Consider the following 16,548-nt stretch of genomic DNA (forward strand, 5'->3'; position numbering starts at 1 on the left):
TCATCAAAGTGGAGAGCAGCCTGGCTACAAAGAGCCCCCCGAAAATTAAGGGTTGATTTTGCAGTTATTCTTTTTGTGAAAAGTAAAAGGATCGTGACTTGTTGGGAAATTGGCTTGCAAATCAAGGTAGGAAATTCATTTGTTGGAGATGATCATTTGATATGTTTGATAAAAAGAAAACAAGCATTTAAAAATCAGAGCAGATAAAGAAATAAATTTATTCAGATTTACTATTATCAGCTCCACACCTGAGTTTCTATTCAAATAATTCAGTCTTCAGTTGAGTATATTCTACGTTGCCATATCTTTTATGAGCCTTAATTCATGAGAAATTCAAGCTGCAGTACATGTGTGTACTTAACACAGAAGAGAAATTCTTGCCGGGTGCGGAGGCTCACGCCTGTAATCCCAGCACTTTGGGAGGCCGAGGTGGGCGGATCATGAGGTCAGGAGGTTGAGACCATCCTGGTTAACACAGTGAAACCCCCTCTCTACTAAAAATACAAAAAACTAGCCGGGCGAGGTGGCGGGCGCCTGTAGTCCCAGCTACTCAGGAGGCCGAGGCAGGAGAATGGCGTGAACCCGGGAGGCGGAGCTTGCAGTGAGCTGAGATCCGGCCACCGCACTCCAGCCTGGGCGACAGAGCAAGACTCCGTCTCAAAAAAAAAAAAGAGAGAGAGAGAAATTCTTATTTATGTTTTGTTCTGCAAATGTTTTGTAAAATACTAGAATAAAACTCATTAAAACTTCAAACTTTCTCACATTTACAAAAGCAGTGTAAATTTTTCATATGAACTCTCTAAGAACTGAAAGTCTATAATTCAGGTTTTCGATAGAAAGGAAAGTTTTTTAAATAGCTTGACATAAGGTCAATGTAGTATTGATTATGAGTATACTCAGCCCTAAATATATCCTAATACTTAACGAGTACTCTTATCAGATTAAAATTTGAAATGAGAATTAATTCTAGTTAGTTAATGTGAAGCACAATGAGGATTATCTGAGATTCCTACTCTTTCTCATAATACCTGGCAATCAGAATTGAACACCATGAAGCCTTGCTCTTATGGCACTAATTTGGTTGCTGCATTATTTCGTTTTCCCTCATTCTAAGAGCTGTAGGCATTCAAAGTGCAATATATCAATGTATTAATAGTTCTCTAACATACAAAATTTATGTGTACTGGCCCTTTAAAAAGGCTTATCCCTTGGAGGGTGAATTTAAATCAACCAGAAATCACATGCCCATATCTCTAAACTGATTTCTTGTTTTGGAGTTTAAAAAGATCTGTGCTGTCCTCCCTGTTGGATAATCCCACCAACCCTGTGGTCTGGCCTTCTCTGAGGCTAGTTTTTAAGCTTAGAGCCTTGAATAATAAGAATGCAACAGAATTTCTAGGAGAATTACAACATCATCTGGACTGTTTCTGCAATATGAACATCCATAATTTATCCATTTAACAAAACATTTACCAGAAGGTAATCAAACATAAATCCAGGAGAGAATAAGAGAGGAAATTCAGAAACCAAGTGTGTTTTACAATAGATTGATGAGCTCTATTTGCAAAGCTCTACTTTTTGTTGGAATTGCAAATACTATTTTCATTAACCTTCAGTCTTTTCATGCCTAAATCATGAAAAGGGACAATTAAAAAGCATTTTGTGGCACAGAAGATATCAAATAAAATTAAAATAACAAGAGATGTCTTCTGGAAATTACGTAACAATTATAGTAAAATGTTCCTTCATACTTTCAAATCAGCTAAAGCTAGAAAGCCATTAATTACATATTTTTTAAGGATTAAATTTTCAGAATATCTTTTCCCTTTTTAGATTGTTTTCTTGGTAACTTCATTTCAACTTAATAAGTGATTTCTCATTTTTCATTAGGTTATAATTTCCTCAAAATGGTACCTATTTTTTTCAAATCTATGATAGTGTATCTATATAAAACATATAGGTAGCCAAATGTGGCAATATAGTTTAAATTTTTTATTAATTTAGCATTTGTTCTTCATATCATCTTTTTCATAGTATGCATATATTTATTAATATAATAAATTATATTAATACATGTAATATAATATACATGTAAATCATATGCATTTATTTTTTCAAAGCATCATTGGGTTTATACCCTGCAATGAACATTGCATACTAGCAGTCTTTATTTCCTCAGCCTCTTCTTCTTCTGTGCGCGCTCACACACACACACACACACACACATACACACACACACACACAAATGTAAAACTCCATTAGTTGGAATATTGTGATTCTTCTGGTCTTTATTTTAACTGAAGAAGCCCTACACAAATATAGTAACATAGTTGTTTGATTCCCTGTCTGAACTATCCAAGATTTAAGCCTGATAACCACATTCATGTTAACAAATACAATGTCAATTCATTTTGCTCTTCTGTCCTAAGAATGAAAGAAGTTTCTCTGGAACTGAGATTTATTATTATCTTCTTCCACTCAAAAAAAAATTGGAGATTCAGCATTTCTGTAGATATTTAATTTAGGACTAAATGTTACTTCTACCAGTATTTTTAGAGTAAGTTAAATTAAACCTGATAGAAATCTGAATGGGAATCACAGCTTGGCAACCACTGTAAAGAACAGAATTATCTTTGGAGGTGATATAGCAACAATTTTTTAAGGGAAAAATGTTCATTATTTTATCATGGCCAGTGAAATGTCAGCTCAAATTACTTGACATGATTGTGGTCTTATTATTTCAGTGAAGTAATGAAAGAAACAAGAAGAAGGAATATTACGGTATCAGGTGATTCAGCCTTAGCCCTTTCCCTCATTGTTTGACCTCAGACAATTTGTTTTGTCTCCTTAAAATGAAGGCCTTTCATTTATAAAATGACAGGATTAGTCTAAACTAACAGTTTTCACACTGGGCTTTCATGAGCACTATAGGGGTGGGAAGGTATTGGCAAGTAAGCTGGTTCGCTGGGTCCAATCTGTCTTCCACCTCTCTCCCTTTCTCTGTCTCTCTCTAAAAAGATCTGTTTAAATGTTTTACATATTGAGCTATCTCTCTTCCTTTTGAAGAAGAGGTTTTTTGAACTAATGCCTTGTTTAAAAAAAAAAAATAGCCCCTCTACATAAGTTTATTTTTATGGTTGCTTCCCATGCTAAAGCCTATGGTCTAAATTCACAGGTTTTAGATTTGGTGCTTTTTTTGTTTTTTATTTCTTAGAAAAATGATTCCACACATGAACCATTTTAGAACGCTTTATTCTGCACATACTATTACAGAATTTACCTGAAAAAAAAAACGACTGTTAACATACTGAGGGCTCGAGGAGACTCTAGGAGTGAGACAAGACAAGGACTGTAGTCCTTTGGGAATCACACTCGTTCTATGCCTCAGAGAAACAGCAAAGAGAAGATGTCCCTCTCTTCTTTGCCCTCCTCTGAGCTACTCTAGCACTTTATTTCCCTCTTCAGATATTAATTCAATTCAGCATATATGTACTGAGGGTTCATTCTACATGCGGCATTTTATGTTATTTTTAGTTACGTGCATGACTTATTTCCCCTCCTGAATGGCTGCTGCTTCGATTGGAGCCTTCCTGTTTCATCTCTTTCTTACTTCCCATCCCAGTGCCTAGCAAAATGCCTACGGAAGTGAGTACAAAACGGACATTCTTTGATTGAAAAAAATGCTAAAGTAATCACATTGAGAGCAGACTAACCTTCTTTGAAGATCTTTCATAATAAAAGTACCACTCTAAATTAACAGCTATGATTAATTTGCTAAGTTTTATACCACTTTTGCCCTTAACACTGATATTTTTAACATTGATACTATGTCAAGTATGATGATGAACAACGTACCATTCATGGCCTCCAAATCCTAGAAAATTTTTTATTTCTGTAACTGTGAGATATTTAAATTTTGAACAATTCCCTGAAAATTCTCAGTGGATTTTTAATTCATTGCAATTCTAGGTTTGAGTCTGCAGATAGAGAAATCTGAGCACTCAGAAAGTCATTATTATGGTTTGATGTTCAAGAACTCCATTATTAAAGTTCAATTTTAATTTCACAATTAAGTTATAACTTTTGGTCAAATCGAAGGCATTAAAGTATTTTGGTCAAATTGAAGGCATTAAGGTAGTCAGTACATCCCTCAAAGCTACAATGGAATAAATATTTATTTCATGCAAGTTCGCTATGTTCCTGATGTCTGAAACAGGTTAAGAGTAGAAAAAAGAGTGGACCGTATGCTGTATTCTTTACTCTCCATCAAAACTGATCAGAAATGACACCAAATGTAACCTCATTGTCTGATTTTTAGTATAACGCAGAGCAAGAAATGTGGGCTGTGTAACACGCCCAAACTTCTACTCAACTACTGTTTCCTGACACTGAAACAGCCAATGCCAACTTCTTTTTTTTTTTTTTGAGGCCAATGCCAACTTCTATGGGCATTTTCATTTATTAAATATTGTTAAGGAATGCCTTTAAGGTTTCTTTAATTAAAAGCAAATGTTTACTTCTAATTACATGAATTTCCAAGAATTTATATTCTGTCACCAGTATTTTTTTACTGGCAGATGTACTATGGTTTACAAATGTAATATTTTGGTATCTTATTTACCACATCATTAGTCAATCAATTTTAATGAACTAGTGATGAGATATAATGTATCATATAACTTTCATCTAAGTTTTAAAGGTTGTATGATATTTCTAGAGATATAATGCTGCTTTAAATTTGAAAAAGCCAAAGTCAATGAAAGAGTCTAATTATTAAGTGATTGGTTATTTGAAATATTAATCATATTTTAAGAAAGCATAAAAATAGTAAGTAAAATAAAAAAGGCAATGTGTAACCAAAATAAGTATCAGTCCATTGAAAATTGAAAAAGTCAACGAGTGAACTGGCTCTATTACCTGTACTCAGCCAAGCTGTCAACTTGATCGACTCTTTTCTGAATCAACTGAGTCTCAAACTGCAAAGAAAACAATTACATAACTGTCAGTCATTCAGTTGCCAAGATTAATTTCTATCAAGTTTCAATAAGGTTGTATTTAATTTTACCTTTATGGCAGTGAAGGCTTATGGGTTACACTTCTTTCTGTATTAATAATAAAAATCATTCCAATCAAGACCATCTGCAACTTAATGTGGAGAAAATCAAAGACCCATGGCAGTCAATACAGAGAACAATGTACATTTTGTGACATAAAATTCATATAATAGACGGAGGGAACTCTGAAACTGTAACCTTAGGCTATGTTTAAACTTATTATCAATTGCTTATATCAATGATTCTTAAACAGAAGACAGCAGACATGTCCTCTGTTACTAATGTCAGTGTGTTTTATCCCCAAGGGACACATTCCTTAAGTATAGTGGATTGATTGAGAACCACTACTATAGATAATAAGTATACTTGCATTTAGCAATAAGGGAAATAAAAAATATTTCTCTAACATAAAAGTGTATAAACCAAGAACTTTCCAGTGAGTCAAAATAAGATTTAAATGTACTATAAGCGTCCAGTCATGTTTGGCATGATTGAAATATTTGGTCTTGTTGATGAGTTTATATTAGCATTTATATAACACTAAGGTAATGGCCATATGCCCATTTCCAGACCACCCCAATCAGCCCCTGCAAAAACAAATCAGGACAACAACAATGGAACTGAACTACTATGACACCAGTACATCTATCTGTTATTTACCAGGGCATCTTGATGATTAGCACAGTGGCAAAGACATACTGGGTACTTAATAAATATTTGTTGAATTGATAAATTTGGTTGAATCTGGATAAAATTAGTTACTTCCATAATTGCGATTCCATTGTGAATTATAAAAACTGATAACTTTTTGTTGCTCAGTGCTCCCATGAATTTTATGAATAGAAACAATGATACAGTGATAATAGTTTGCATTGATTGCCCTGTTTTATTTGTGTATTTACAGGCAAATGGACACAGTTTTGTACATATGGAACATGAAAAAGCTGTATTACTACTGAAGAGTTTCCAGAACACAGTAGACCTAGTTATTCAACGTGAGCTTACTGTCTAAATATTTTTTATAAATAGTGAAGATACGTCTAGCCAGACCTAATGTTCAAAAATAAATTTATACATAGAAACAAATTTTGCCAATTGCTGGACCAATGGCAAACATTAGTGCCAAATGTATAATACTATATGTTAGCACTGACCATCCTTAAAAATGTTAACTCTATAAATATGATGTTCATGTGGTTATGTATTAGTTTTAATTGTCAGCCTCTGGCTGTGCATTGGTGCAGTTTTGTTTCTGTTTTTGTTTTTGTTTTTAATCAAATAAGTTTCTTCTCAAAGTGGATTTCATATAATTTCGGAGCACGGAAGCACACACAAGCTCTTTATGAATTCTGCTCTCCATCAGAAACACTGCCTCAAAGTTGTATATGCCTTTATATAGAAACTGCAAATATAAAGAATTGTAATTCCCATAAAATATTTCTAGCACAAGGTATATGTTGGCATATATACAAAAAGAATATAGAGAAAAACAATATTTTCATAAACTAAACGTCTCGGATAGAGAAAAAATATATCTTAAAATAAGACTTTACTATATTGAATCTTTTTCAATAAAAATTACATGATAATGCCTTATGAAAGTAACTGTACATATGGTATAAAGTGTTTATATTTGGTTCCATATTCATTTGCTAAATTCTCATGACACAGAGTGAAATATTTCATAAATTAGCCATTTATCTCTGGGACCCGAATAAAAATAGGATGAACTAATTTGTTCAATGCCTTTAGCTAATTACAATACATGCAGAGTTTAGAAACAGACTAACGGTCATTGTAGTTAAGTCTTTTTCACCACAAATTTAAGCAGTGGATGATGGGTGGCAGGAAAGGTATTGCTTTATTTCTTTCAAGTTCCTGTTGATTATAAACTGTAGCCCCTGTGATTTATTTACTTGTAAATGTGGAATTTATTTGTGTGTTGCTTAATCTAATTTGCTACTTTTTAAATTATTTAAAATGAGTTTTGGAAATTGATAAAATTTATCATTACAAAAGACTGCTGTTAGAAAGTTATGGTGGGTGATTTTAAAACCTTGGTATTTAAATATGAAACTTCAAATATAATTTCTCAGAGCTGTGGTCTACCTGTATCATTAATTTCAATGGCTGATTTTCTAGGCAGAAATAGATAAAATGCTTTTTTTTCCAAAAACAGTTTCAAGGTATGTACAATCCTGAATGCTTTCTCACCGGAGAGAAAGACAAGCATGGTTAATGTAGAATTACTTACTTTTCCATTGAAAACCTTTTCCTGTATAAATGATCAAAATTTATTTTATAATCCTTCGAAATATTTGTCTTTCATATTAGTCATTAATTTAATTACAGTATTAATTTGAAATTCTAGGATAATTTCCCAGAGTTGGTTGCATGCATTCTCTTTCATAATTTTACATAGTTCTTTTGTTATATAATGAATTTACATGCTAGTGTTTCAAGTATTGTATGAGGATTTTCAGAGTAGTATCACTGATTGATGTCACCAAAGCTCTGAGAATAATATTTGTAAGTTAACTGTTTTATGGGGACATTGAAAATATTGTATTTTTGTAGGGTCTATTAAAATGAGTGTCACTTATTAGAAGTACAGTGGTATTTTTTGGCAATAGAATTTGTCACTTGGAAGTAAATAATACTTCACTTTATAAATGATGCACTAATTTTGATGTTTGCTTTATGTCAGGGTGACATTATACCATGATTTTATAGGGTTTGACAATTAGCTAATGATTAAAAGATTGGCCTATTTAGTATGTTTCCCAGAAGTAACTTTTAAATGTATTTTAATATATTGAGAGTTTCAGATGAGAAATGTCTTTCAGAGACTAATTTTCTTTGTTGAAAACTCATGTCAAGCCACCATGTCCAGATATTGTAGGATGATCATCATTAATCAAGACAGAGGCCTTTACTGGCATCATAAGATCACTTAAAGAAAAAAAAACTCAAGGCTGTAGTTTGGTGGCAATGAAACATCTGAAATCATCCCATCAGTTTTTCTTAATCTTTTATAAGAGAAGTGGGAGAAGAGCCAGATATACATCTGCCCCAAGTGTTTTTCTTATGGTTTCTATATCAAACCCAGGGCTTCAGGAGATCCTTCTGAGACACGCAGCTGAAAGGATCATAATCCTGATAAACACCTCTGCCCCTCCTGATGTGACAACATTGTCCTGAGCCACTGCTTTAGTACTTCCTGTTCTGCAGTTCAGAAATGATGAAAAGAGAAAAGGGATCCTTGACCAAATGGAAAAGTGATCTGATATGCCAAAACACCTCATTGTCAATAGTACTGCCATGTTGCATACTGAGAACAGGCAGGTAATAATGAAAACAGACGGGCCAGGCATGGTGACTCACACTAGTGATCCCCACACTTTGGGAGGCCAAAGTGGGCGGATCACTTGAGGTCAGTTCAAGACCAGCCTGGCCAACATGGTGAAACACCATCTCTACTAAAAATACAAAAATTAGCTGAGCATGGTGGTGGACACCTATAATCCCAGCTATTTGGGAGGCTGAGGCATGAGAATCAATTGCTTGACCCGGGAGGCAGAGGTTGCAATGAGCTGAGATTGTGCCACTGCACTCCGGCCTGGGCGATATACCAAAACTCTGTCTCAAAAAAAATAAATAAATAATATTTTTAAGTAGAAAAGAGGCAATTTTTTTAGGTTGACTGAATAGAATCACTAAACACTTGAGGGGTATAAACCTAACTAATTCTATAGGTGATGAAAACCAATTATACATTGATTTTTGATTATTGACTTTTTGCAGTAATTGATTTTGCTGCCTGAAATTAGAATCTGGTTATTTTAACAATAAAAAAAGTAAAGGGTGTGCTTTTAAAAAAAAAAAAAGATAAATCGATAACAACATAAAGGACTGGAATTCATGATGGCTCCAATAGACTCTACCTCTTGGTCTTTAATTTTTATTGGACTCTTTCTGAGGAAGCTGTTTATATGTGATGAGTCAGTAAGATCTAATGGAGGACACTGAGAAACATTAGAGGTAGAAAGAGCAAGTGATGAAAACTACTAGTAAAATTGCAAATTTTGCAAGACAAATAGACATTAGTGGATAATTTTTAAAACTATTTACAAGGCTCATAATATTTTATCATAAAAGCTCTGCTATGATAACTCCAGCCTTCTGACAAAACAAAATGTAAACACACATAATAACTTAAAAGTATAAGTGCACTTTTGACAAGGAATATTCAAAGTCAGTATGAAATACAAATATTTACATTATGCTAATGCATTGCCCATTGAAACCTATAAAAGATATGTATTTCCATTACTTAGAATTGTAATTATTAGGTTGCTGAAAAAGTAATTGCGGTGTTTACCATTAAAAGTAAGGGCACAAACCACAATTACTTTTGTTCCAACCTAATACATAGATGTAAAACAATCTCAATTGTTTCTGGACCTTACCTTAGATCATGACCTTTGAGATGGAAAACAGCTTTAAAGAGAGACTGACAAGCCAATGTTAATTGGCTCTTAATCTTAAAGTTGATTGCACACATATCGCTAATGTAATTGTTTATTTAAATATAGGACTGGCATATCTTTCAACTGGTAAGCTAAAGAGAGAAAGATTCAGAGGGGCGAAAACATGGAAGAAATTTGATTTATATATTCAAATATTAAGTGAAAAGTATCTGAATTTGCCAAAATGATTAGATTAAAGAAACCAAAAAGAACACTTTATTTTTAATCATAAAATCTATTTAATATATATTTAATATCTCTTAATATTTAAGCTTTCCAATGTAAAGCTTTGGAAAATATAGTGTGCTTCCCACCTTGTCTTTCCATTGCCTCTCGACGCTGTCCTTAACTAATTTCTACCCCTTGTTGGCACACTGATCAAATATGTCTGATGAATACATTCTTATCAAGAGGCAAGAATGCAACATAACCAGGTCAAAAGCCATACTGATGTAGGACTGACACTCAAAGTCTTTGATAAATTCGATCAGACAATACATTTGACTAATTCCTGATATGCCAACCAAACAGCGAGTTTATTGGCACACTGGGTCAGTAAAATGTTATGCAAATAATGAAATCCAATAGGTTAAGAAGATGGGTCCTTTATCTAGTATAAAGAAGCAGGGTTGAAGTTCCACTGTAGTTCCTTTCACAGAAATGCTAAATCTTACTGAGCTTAATTAAATGTTCAAACTCTGGGTTGGTAATGTGTCCTCTCTTCACACTTGTAGCTACCTGATTATCTGGGACTTGGGGGGACTCTCCAGATTGGTGATCACTTGCATGAACATTTTTCCTTAGCAGTACAACCACCTTCTGTTAAGAAAAGCATCTTGCCTTGGCTCAGAATATTTCCTATCACCCACCATGACCATATCCAAAGAATTCATTATAGCAAGAAAACAGAATGTGGGCTGTGGACAAATCCATGTGCACTATGTATGGAAAGCATGTGGGTCACTATTACACGAGATCCTGAGTGTCAGCTCCATTTTGATCTAAACTATTCAGGAAATGTATTTTCCAAGACGCACCACTTATACAAACTAAGGTAGATGCAATCAAGTTTTCTAGTTATATCCTGAACCTTCTGGGGGCATTTCTGTTTCTAGCGTGTAAAACTGACCTGTCTTCATTGCTGCAGTTGCTACTGTAGATCCATCCCTCCACCTCCCCATGTTTTTCCAAAGGCAGTGGATGTCTGCTTCTATCCTGCTGAAAAAAAGATAAGAGGCCCCTTTAGAGTGATAGCTGTTCGGCGAGCCTTGAGTATCAACAGATGGTTACAGCTCCCAATTTGGGAGGAACTTTCTTGGGTGATCCTGGAACCTGGAGTAGTAGCATTAACCAAGACCCAAAGATGGAGTGCTTATAATGTTACTGACAACAACAAACAAAGCTTGTGTGCAATGGTGGGGGTGGCAATGCCTTTATAAAACTGTTTCCACTTCAGTTTTTAAAATGCTGGATTTTGCTGGATTGAGGGACTTTCTCTAAGCTTCTCAGCTTCTTTTTACTGGGACAGGTTCCAATCTTCCTTACTGTCAACACTGCCTGCAAGAGAATGGTTTGGAAACACTCCCTGGTAAGGATATGAATTGCACAGCTTCTACTTTGGAGAATTCAGTGATTTTTGAAAAACTGAGGGGGGAAAGTCTACTCTAAGTTTTTATTTAGAAAACATACAGTTAAAGTATAGGAATATTAAATCCCTTGGGATTTTAGCCATGTGGTTATGTCAACCTTCCCTAAGAACAGTTCTATGGGAAGTAAGGAGAAAAGACCTGAGAGAGGAGAAAATTTTCTGGTTAACTTCAGAGGCATTTCTTCAGCTGGTAGAGTCTTCCCAGTTGGGTTCTGAGCTCATGCTCTTTGTAACAACACACTGAGCACTAAGCAATGTAAGAAATGGGCCTGGATTAAGGCATGCAGAAATGAGAAGGATACCTCTGCAGCTCTGTCAATACTTCCACAAATTGTCTGCAAAACATCCCTTTTGTGCCTAACTTTGTTATGGCAGCACCTCAAAAAGTGGAAGGTTGTGAAATTCAGGCAGCATTTATATAAAAATTCCATGACTCTTGTTAGTCTACAGTTGGAATCATTATATAGTCCTACCAAAAGACAAGATCTGGGTAAAATTTCCACAGGTGAGATTTTCAAACCTAGCATAATTTTCTCTTCTCCTTTTGTTTAAAAAAACAAAAAAAAACAAAAACAAAAAAGATTTTTATGTGGCTTTTTTTTTTTTTTTTTTTTTTTTTTTTTTTTTTTTGATACAGAATCTTGCTCTGTCACCCAGGCTGGAGTGTAGTGGTGCTATCTTGGCTCACTGTAACCTCCATCTCCCGAGTTCAGGCAATTCTCATGCCTCAGCCTCCTGAGTAGCTGGGATTACAAGTGCGAGCCACCACACTGGGCTAATTTTTGTATTTTCAGTAGAGATGGGGTTTCACCATGTTGGCCAGGCTGGTCTCGAACACCTGGCCTCAAATGATCCACCTGCCTCGACCTCCCGAAGTGCTGGGATTACAGGCATGAGCCACTGTGCCCAGCATTTTTTTCATTCTTTAAGCTAGCATAAATTTCACTGGGTGTAGAAATTGGTGTCAAAAGAAAGTTAAATGAATCACCCAATCTTTCTCTAGTTTTGAAAGTGTATTTTTTTATATCACTGTTGCACAAGTGTATTGTTTGTGCTTATTTTTTTCTTCTTTAAAATAATAGGTTAAATAAGCAGCCTAACAAATAGCCAAGTATCTTTACATCCAGAGTGAAATATCTTAGTACAGGGACTTTTATTTTCATAGCAAACTCTTGTATTTCCTCCACAGGAAAACATTTACTGTAGCTGAATCTTTGAGGCCTAAAGTATATTATTCATAAACTCAAAACATTTGGAGACATTTCATTGAAGAATATAACAAAAACATTAAATATTATGATTATAAATATTAAAATAAATGTGTGTTGGGCGTCAACTACATATCAGGTACTACAAGGCATATAATGTGGTCCCCTCAGGACAGAATCTCACAGTCAAGAGGAAAGATGAGAGATGTTCCAGATCAAAGACAGTACAAGGCAATGTGGTGAGTCCTTTTGTTCCTGCCCTCAACCATCCTATTGCAAAAGGAAATAGAGTCTTTATCTAGTCAAATCTGTTTCAGTCTGAGCATGGTTTGTTCCATTTGGAGCTACAGATAGGTCTTCTGCTGGTTCCTGTGACCTTCATACAGCTAACATAAAGAGTGTCACGAGGCCGGGTCCGGTGACTTATGCCTGTAATCCCAGCACTTAGGGAGGCCGAGGCAGGTGGATCACTTGAGGTCAGGAATTGGAGACCAGCCTGACCAACATGGTGAAACCCCATCTCTACTAAAAATATAAAAAATTAGCCAGGCATGGTGGTGCGCACCTGTAATTCTAGTTACTGAGGAGGTTGAGGCAGGAGAATTGCTTGAACCCAGGAGGCGGAGGTTGCAGTGAACTGAGATCGCGTCATAGCTCTCCAACCTGGGTGACAGAGTGAGACTCCATCTCAAAAAAAAAAAAAAAAAGTGTCACGAAAAGTGTGAGCTGGATGAGTATTTGCCAGGATTTAGGGCAACATTTGATAGTCTAAACGTGGCAAGTGTGAATGCCTTACTAGACAAGATAAATAGCAACCAAAATCTCTTGAATCTCTGGGAGAGGAGTGAGATTTTTGCCAATTTGTTTGTTCTAAAGAGGAAAGGAAATGAAGAATGGTGTCCCTCAACTTGGTCCAGCACCGCGTCTGTATGCCCCTGACATTATAGGAGAAGGAGATGGAATTCGACACTTTAAAAAGCATGGGGGGTTTGCTTGAAAAGTCTTCTAGATTCTGTGGCCCCAAAAAGTCCCTCCTATGACCACTATCAGGGAGCGTGGGAGTCCTTGCTGTCCAATATTAGAGTGACCCACTCAGAAATGCAAGGAGTTGAACAGTCAGCTGGCTGCATTTCATGTTTATTTACTCCACTTTTTGGGTGGAGAACATTTTCACTGCACACTGCTCAAGTGATCCCCTGAAAATGCTGTTTGCATGAGACTGGATCACACATATCCATATATGATCAACATCTGCTCTTCTAAGGAATTCTGATCCTCTGAATCTGGAAATTGTTTTCTTTTCTTCACCCTATGCATGCTCAGTGTTTTAGACACATACAAATCCTTACTTTTCTGTGTATTCACTGTGTTTTGTATTTCAGCTTTTGCGCACACTATCCCACTACTGGAATGCCTTCCTCTCCCTATTCCCTTTCTAAATTATTAAAATCATATGCAGCCTTCAGAGCCCGGCTCAAACAGCACTAGAACCATGAAACCCTCCCTAATCTTCATGGAAAAAACTTTCTGTACTGAGCACTGCCGTATTAATTTTTTCTTATATTTTTTAGTATCTTTCCCATTCTGCCTGAGATCATAGCTATTTGGGGTTTGTTTTTCCTATGAACTTTAAGCTTTTTGAGAGAGAGGATCAGACAATACTTAACAAAGGCCTTCTAGACAGAACAGCCTCAGGAGAGGTAAAATGACCAGATGTTTTGTTTACCATATATCCTTAATGCCTGTCATAGTATCATAAGCACAGTATAGGTTCTCAATAAATATTTGTGTAATTATAAAGTGGATGACAGGCCTGGCGCATAGAGCACTTTATAAATATTGAACTAAACAGCAAGTTGATGTTCAATTTGTGTAACCTTAAACTACCAACCTTTCATCTTCTCAGTTGACTCACAATTCCCAGTTAAAAAAATGTTTTCCTTTTTAAATCAGTTTTCCTCTTCAGCATTTTTCTAAGACATTTTTGGTCTTTTCTGCAGTGTTTCAGCAGTTACATTTAATTTTCCTTTTATGTGTTCTAAGGACCTTAACACTACCCAAAAAGTAACACCATTCAAAAAGTTTAAGAAGTGGCATTTATTTAATTAGAGCACATTATATCTATACTGTTGATTTGCTTGGGATTTATTTCTCTTTGAGAAGAAGTCAAGCACATTGTGACTTGGTAGATTACGTTACCTAAGCAATTTTTACAATTTGGAGGTGGAAGGAAGAATAAAAGATGTCATGAGAGAGACGGGGCTATGGAAGTGTAGTTGGGAGAAAGGGGTTTCCACCCCCCAATTTAGCTCTAAATTTTAATTAAACTGCTGCCAAATGCTGCCCGTCCTGTAAGTAGATAATCTGAATCATCTGTCCACAGGCCTTTGGCCACAGTTGAGCATGACAATGTTTACACACTGCATTTTGGCATCATTTCATGAATAGATCCTACCCCCTATATCCCTAAAGTGAAGATGTCATATAGTTCAGCCACAATTCTCAAGCCACTGTCAAAGCTATATAACTGATATGATTAACTATTTAGATAGAGCACAGAAAAAAATCAGGGTTACCTTGACAAAACCATATTCCCCCTCCCAAACTTTTGTAGAGATAGAATCTGGCCTGTTGATCTCAAAGTAGAAAGAGAGCATGCTATTTATACTGCCATGAGCATTGGCTTCATTAGATCCTTCCCTTGAAAGGACAAAAAATGGAATCCAGCCCCTTGAAAGAAAAATGATATCTAAGTGGGAATCCAATGATATCTAAGAGCCCCAGGTTGGTAAGCTTCTAACCACAATCCCTTTATTACCTCATGGGACCTTCATTTCCTTTCAAGTAAAACATTTCTGTCCTAGCTTTCTCACAAAAATATTTCCCATGTCTTTCCATTTGGGTTTCGCAGCAAAGTGACTCCAGAATTGAGTGAAATATTCCCAAACATCAAATGTTTTGTCATTGACTATTTTACTTATACTATTAATATAAATTACCCCTATTCTACCTCTGCTTTTTAATTTCTTTGTATAAAGAGAACTTGATAACTATCAAGTTAATTATGTCTTCTTTTCATAAAATTTTTGATTTAGAAAGATTTAAAGACATGAGTATGCCTTGAAGGCAACGGCCACCATTGCTGTCTTTGATAGCATGCTGCTCCAAACTCTCCAGGGGGCTACTCTTTGGTATCTTATAGCCCAGTGTCTATACATTTATACGGGTAAAAAATGCCAATGTCTCTTTGAACAAAAATCAATGAGAAATGAACTGGAAAAGTGAAATATTAATTGAGAGAGTGACATTATCTTAGGATAGTAAGAATATTTTAGAATAGTAAGAGCACTTTAATGAAATATTTTTAAGAGCATTTTGGAATAATGAGTGAGTAGGAACAAGAACAGACTAGGGCTAGGAAAGAGGGAAATTAATAAGTTATTAAGGAAGAAAGAATGAAAAAGACAAAAGAAGGGTGATAGAGGACTGATACAGAGAATGAGAGAGGAACTGGATAAAAGAAATCAGATTCAGGCAGATCGTCCGGTCTCTTGGTGCTGGTGACCATGCCAGCCCCAAATTCCCCTCCTCTCTCTGCTGTCTTGGCCAGAAGGGTAATCGTTCCGCCCTTCTTGGTTTCTAACTTCCCTCCTGCTCTTCCAGGTGTCAAAAGAAAAATTTACAATAAAATAAGGTGCATATTAGAAATATATTTAGTTTAATTGCTATTCATTTCTAGAAACTATTTTTTCTAATGTCATAGGTAATGCTTTAGTCATACAACTTCTCAGAACAAGGAAAAAAAGTTATCTCATTTAAAAAAATTACCAGAGTACTTAAATAAAGGCTAATGTCAGACAGTGTGGCTGTAGGTAAAAGCTCTGTGGAGAAAGGAGCAAAGGTAGTGTCCTATCAAGACAGAAAGGGACCTTGAGAGGATCTGGTTCATCTGTCTATCTTCAGGGAAGGATTCATGCTATTCTTAAATTCCTCCAGAGAAGGGGTGAACACTTCCCTTTGTAACCTACCCTTATAAAGCAACAAATTGTGTTTCATCTCAATAAAATCCTGCAGTTTAAATTACTGCGTTCAAGTCTGGCAAACACTGT

At 35.5% G+C, this 16,548-nt stretch overlaps 2 protein-coding genes across 4 annotated transcripts in view; both read left to right on the forward strand.

The window, feature by feature from the left end:
* Positions 1-10,632, forward strand: part of LRRC7 (leucine rich repeat containing 7) — a 1,535,715-nt gene extending 1,525,083 nt beyond the window's left edge. For all 3 annotated transcript variants that reach the window (XM_050804492.1, XM_050804501.1, XM_050804511.1), the window contains one exon: positions 5,959-10,632. In XM_050804492.1, coding sequence (XP_050660449.1) covers positions 5,959-6,066 — 108 coding nt within the window. In that variant the 3' untranslated portion in view covers positions 6,067-10,632. The remainder of the gene's footprint in view (positions 1-5,958) is intronic.
* Positions 1-16,548, forward strand: part of SRSF11 (serine and arginine rich splicing factor 11) — a 763,374-nt gene that overhangs the window by 624,968 nt on the left and 121,858 nt on the right. The window lies entirely within an intron of this gene.

The sequence above is a fragment of the Macaca thibetana genome, chromosome 1 (genome assembly GCF_024542745.1).
Source record: "Macaca thibetana thibetana isolate TM-01 chromosome 1, ASM2454274v1, whole genome shotgun sequence".
Classification (NCBI taxonomy): Eukaryota; Metazoa; Chordata; class Mammalia; order Primates; family Cercopithecidae; genus Macaca; species Macaca thibetana.